The 4,937-nt window shown below is 41.5% G+C and overlaps 4 protein-coding genes across 4 annotated transcripts; all 4 read right to left on the bottom strand.

Moving 5' to 3' along the window:
- Nucleotides 1–318, bottom strand: TM35_000471250 (trichohyalin; the record flags this gene model as incomplete). Its single annotated transcript, XM_029030385.1, has 1 exon — nt 1–318. A coding segment is annotated over one exon (318 nt), but the record flags the coding sequence as incomplete, so codon positions are not given.
- Nucleotides 319–414: 96 nt separating this feature from the next.
- Nucleotides 415–774, bottom strand: TM35_000471260 (uncharacterized protein; the record flags this gene model as incomplete). Its single annotated transcript, XM_029030386.1, has 1 exon — nt 415–774. One exon carries the CDS (start codon nt 772–774, stop codon nt 415–417), a length of 360 nt encoding a protein of 119 aa, XP_028878297.1.
- An 800-nt stretch (nt 775–1,574) lies between these two features.
- Nucleotides 1,575–2,420, bottom strand: TM35_000471270 (uncharacterized protein; the record flags this gene model as incomplete). The annotated part of the gene is made up of 1 exon (XM_029030387.1): nt 1,575–2,420. The coding sequence occupies one exon, from the start codon at nt 2,418–2,420 to the stop codon at nt 1,575–1,577; it is 846 nt and encodes a 281-aa protein (XP_028878298.1).
- A 689-nt stretch (nt 2,421–3,109) lies between these two features.
- TM35_000471280 (uncharacterized protein) lies at nt 3,110–4,018 on the bottom strand (the record flags this gene model as incomplete). The annotated part of the gene is made up of 1 exon (XM_029030388.1): nt 3,110–4,018. The coding sequence occupies one exon, from the start codon at nt 4,016–4,018 to the stop codon at nt 3,110–3,112; it is 909 nt and encodes a 302-aa protein (XP_028878299.1).
- Nucleotides 4,019–4,937: the final 919 nt, after the last annotated feature.

A 4,937-nucleotide genomic window follows, 5' to 3' on the forward strand; every position in this document is an offset into this window, starting at 1 on the left:
ACTTCGCCAGTCAGTCACGGTAATGGTGGGAGTGACATTATCAGCAGGAATGAAAGGAGCATCAACTCGTAGACACGCTTCCAACAACTGAGATGTACGCCACCATACCACTTTCTCCTTCTCTAATGTTGTTTCCCCACATTCATCCAATGCGGTGTATGTCTGACGCTGCTGCTCTAGTCTAACAGACTCTATTCGCAATGCTTCTAATTGTTGCCCCAAGGCATTTTCTCTTGTGATGTCTTGCAGACGCATTTCGTGCATCTCGTGCCGTACAGCTGCTTTTAGGCGTGTGAGTCGCTCAATCTCACGCAACATTGCATCTCGACACCGCTGCTCTTGGATACTCAGTAGCAACGGTTCCGGCTATGGTTGTTGGTGTTATTGTTATGATGTACTTCTTCCACACGGTGATCATTGGTGTTTTTGGTGCCTGTGGATATCACAGTTGTTTATGGTGTTGGTGATAACATTCCCGATGCTGCGTTGATCGTTATGGACGATGTTCCTTAAGCTGTACGGTGTGCCTCTCACTCTGCTGCTGTGATGAGATCCCACTGGCATGGACAAGTACACTCTCCAGCCCCATACAGGCTTATAATGATGGACACTCATGCTGCTGCTGCCTAAACGTAGTGGAGGATGAAGAGGTGTATGGGCTGCTGCTAGAAGCGGCCACAATGAGAAAGAGAAGTATGTGAGTGCACAGAGAGAGAACGAGAGAATAGTGAAACCTCTTCCACTACTATTGAGGTGGGTGTTCGCAGGACTCATTCAAGTGAGGGAGAACCCAATGGCGGGATCCATTGGAGTCATCTCTTATTCTTTCCATACTTGAAAGGGACCAATTAATATGGATTGAGAAACTCCTTTTATCAGCCACACCAGTACAATGGAGTAGGCAGCAGTCTTCTGTCAGCGCACAGAGGGAGATATCTCAACAATAGAATGGCGGTAAGGCTGAGAAAGAAATGGATGTTACTAAACCAGTAGAGTATAATTCAAGAAAGGAACACTGCAAATACACCCAATAAAGAGAAAACAGCACCAGGAATTACACACATCACAAAGGAACATACGGAACTATTCCAGACTGCAGTCCACTACCATTCACACAGCTAACACTAGAATCAGGCAGAGACTCAACACTCACTGAAGAAGTACAAACATCAGCACAAGGTTCACATTACGCTACAGCAACAAAAACACACACATGGAACAGGTTCACTGATAGGAGTAGTAGATCTTGGCGCATCTTCATCNACACACAATACCCCATGGCTCTAGTTTATGTATATTAAATTACTGCACACACACATCTGTGTACTAGCAAGAAATGTATACCGTCAGTGAGCAGAACAGCCCAGTTTTCTGCACACACACACAACGGAAAAAGCAAGTAATGGAATTAATAGGAAAAGAAAACACACACAAAAATAAAAAAAAGAAATTCCAATTAAAAGATAAAGCTGGTAAACATATTATTAATTTCATTCACCCATGGGGTATGTACGCAATTATGATTATGTTAGTTTAACCATTATTATTATTTGTCCTCAGATGAGTCCCACAGTTTAGTACATGGTAACGGAGAACAACACAATCACAATCAGTAGCGGTGCTGCAGTGCGCATCCACACAGGACTGACACTGCTGTCAACATTAGGCTTCATCTGCATAGTGGAAGCAATGTTACTGCTGATCGGTGGGTCGGTTAGAGGAGATGGAGTGGTGGTTGGTGCTTCGCTGTTAATGTTGGTGGTGGCTGTTGAATCAGCATTGCCATTCTCTTGAGAACCAGTTGTGGCAGTTGTATCTATAGGTACAGTAGATTCGTTATCGGAATTAACATCACTGGGTACAGTGCTCTCCATTGCTGTAGACGGTTGCTGCGCAGTAATGCTATCATTGACATTACTCTCATCAGTGGGTTTTGCAGACTCACCTGGTGACTCGGTTTGTGTGGAATCAACATCTCCAGATACGTTTTTGCTTCTTGTTTGTGACGCTGATACCTGTGTTTGCTGGGTGCCTTCTTGTGTACTCTGTTGACCTTTAGAGCTTTGTAATGAAGTAGATGGATCTGCACCTGTAGAAATTTCACCAGGTCTTCTTTCCTCTCCCGAAATTAATGAAACTCCTTCATGTACCTTCCCCAGTAATGATTCCTGATTTTCTACTGCCTCACCCGCTTCATTTTTCGCAACAGTGCCGGTGAGCAGAGCTTCACCTGTAAGTACATTCTTACTTTTATCCACTGGTGGCTCTGTTACCCTTGGAATATGAGGAAACTCATCCATGTTAGGAGTAGCAGAAAGAAGCTCGAGTGTTTCTCCAGCAGCAGCAGCCGTCATGGTATACCCGCAGGCACAGCACAGCACAACGGCCAACACACACATCACACGGCGCATCATCATCATGAGAGAGACAAGGGTTTGTTTCACGTAAAAACACTGATCTAAAAAGAAAGACAATCAAAAAGAGCAAAAAAGAAAATAAATGAAGTATCAAACACGTCAGGACACACAAATCGATTACCACTATAGAAACTCACATTGTGAAAAGTAAAACCTACCATTTAAAGAATGCAATACAGCGCAATAACCTCAGTAAAAGTAAAAACAAAAAAAGCCCACACTCACAAATACCTCAAAAAAAGGAAGCACCCAGCAAAATCATCAAGCAAAAAAAAAAAAATATTAAACAGTAGCCCAATTTACCCAGTAAACACAGAAATATACACCAACTATAGGTGTAAGTCCATATATGTCTATATATGCAATTATAAATATAAATTCATCTGTTATTATTATTATTTCTTTTTTCCCACTGCAAAAAGCAGTTCATCATCATCATTACAGTGCAAGCCCAGGTGCACACACAGAGAGAGTCTCCAAGAACACACACACACACAATGGAGTAGTAGCAATAATAATAATTATAGGATAAACACAGAGAGCAAAAACACACAAAACACACAATATCATTAAGAAACAAAAAAGAAAAGATAATCCCAACAGGTGAAAGATTAGTTAGACTGTAGTGTGGATGTATGCAAAAAATAAAATGAAAACAAAGGATGACCTGAGCCACACTACCACCATTACAATCAGCACACAAGAATACAGGCCAGTGTAACCACAATCAGTAGTGGTACACGCACCCACACAGAACTGCTGATACTGCTGCTGCTGTCTGCATCACCCTTCTTGTTGTTTGCAGACTCAAGAGGAAGTGTTGTGGTTGTTGTGGTGGTGGTTGATTCACTCAAAGCATTCGCAATCTCGTTATTTGTTCCTTCACTCTCTTCTGAAGTTGTCAAGGTATCAGCGGTACTGTTGGGCTCTGCGCTCCGGTTATTTGGTGTGCTTGAATCACCAGAGTGTGGATTAGATGGGGTTGTGTCAGCAGGAGGTGCATCTGCAGTAGGACGTTGTGTGGAGTCAGCATTTGTCGGCAATTCCGAGCTTTCAGTATTCGTTTCTTTGTTGCGGTTTTCTTCTTGAGAGCCCTGTGTAACTCTGTCTATCTGTTTCTGTTGCCCCTCAGAACCAGGACCACCTGTACCACCTTGTGGCGACTGCTCAGGAGATAACGATGATAATGCCCCTGCCTTTTTATTGTTTACCAAAGTCTCCGCTTCCTCTCTTTCTGCCTCTTGACTACCAACTGGCTTCAGTCTATCTTGAACTTGTCTACGCTCTGCTTCAGTCGCATGAGCTGCAGCATCACTTCTTTGCAAGGAAGTACCCGCAACAGGACCACCATGAGCGACTCCTTGAAGAACAGAAGGACCAATCTCTACATGCTGCTCAGGAGGAACAGGAGATTTAACAGGTAAAGAAGCAGGTACTTGAGAAGCACAAGGTTTATCAGGTTGTTCGGAACTTTCACACGTAACTTCAGAAACTCCATGATCAGTGGTATTCACTTGAGAAACAGGTCCCTCTTGAGCCGCCAAAGAGACAGAGGAAACGCATAGAAGCAATACCAGAAAACACAACACGGATCGCATCATCAACGCGACAGAACTTATTCTTCTTTTTGTTAGAAAAACGTAATTAAAGAAGAAAAACGGAAATGTAAGCAAAAAGAAAAAGAAAGAATAGAACTGACACAGAATATCAATAGAGGAGCATACAAAAAAGAATTGGACACACACAAAAAAAAAACACCATCAATATAATAAAGAGCAAAATAAACAGCAACACACACAAATATCCAAACAACACCATAGAAACCAAAGGAAAAGCAGTTCTGAACACAACAACATGCTATATCAAACAAACACAACCACTAAGAAAAACGTATTATAGCTTTAATAAGCAATTACAAATACAAACGAGTATCAGTTAACATGTTTTCACTCAGGAGAAACCGATTACCAAATAGGGGCAGAGCAAAGCACAAAAACAACTAGCAAACAATAAGCAAAGAAACAGATATTAACCATTAGCCCAATTTAAACAGTAAACACAGAAATACACCAACTATGGGTATACGTCTATATGTATATATACGCAATTATAAATATAAATTCATTTGTTGTTATTATTTCATTTTCTCACAACAAAAGGCCGTTCATCAATATTATCACAGTACAAGCCCAAGCACACACACACACAATGAAGAAGCAATAATAATAATTATAGGATAAACACACGCAGCAAAAACACACAAAACACATTAACATTAAGAAACAAAAAAAAGAAGAAGTAAATCCCAACAGGTGGAAGATTAGTTAGACTGTAGAGATGCATGCAAAAAAAAGAAAAGAGAAAACAAAGGATGACCTGAGTCACACCACCACCACCACATTACAATCAGCACACAAGAATACAGGCCAGTGTAACCACAATCAGTAGTGGTACACGCACCCACACAGAATTGCTGATACTGCTGCTGCTGTCTGCATCACCCTTCTTGTTGTTTGTAAG

This window comes from Trypanosoma theileri (genome assembly GCF_002087225.1).
Source record: "Trypanosoma theileri isolate Edinburgh chromosome Unknown TM35_Tth_47_V1, whole genome shotgun sequence".
Lineage (NCBI taxonomy): Eukaryota > Euglenozoa > Kinetoplastea > Trypanosomatida > Trypanosomatidae > Trypanosoma > Trypanosoma theileri.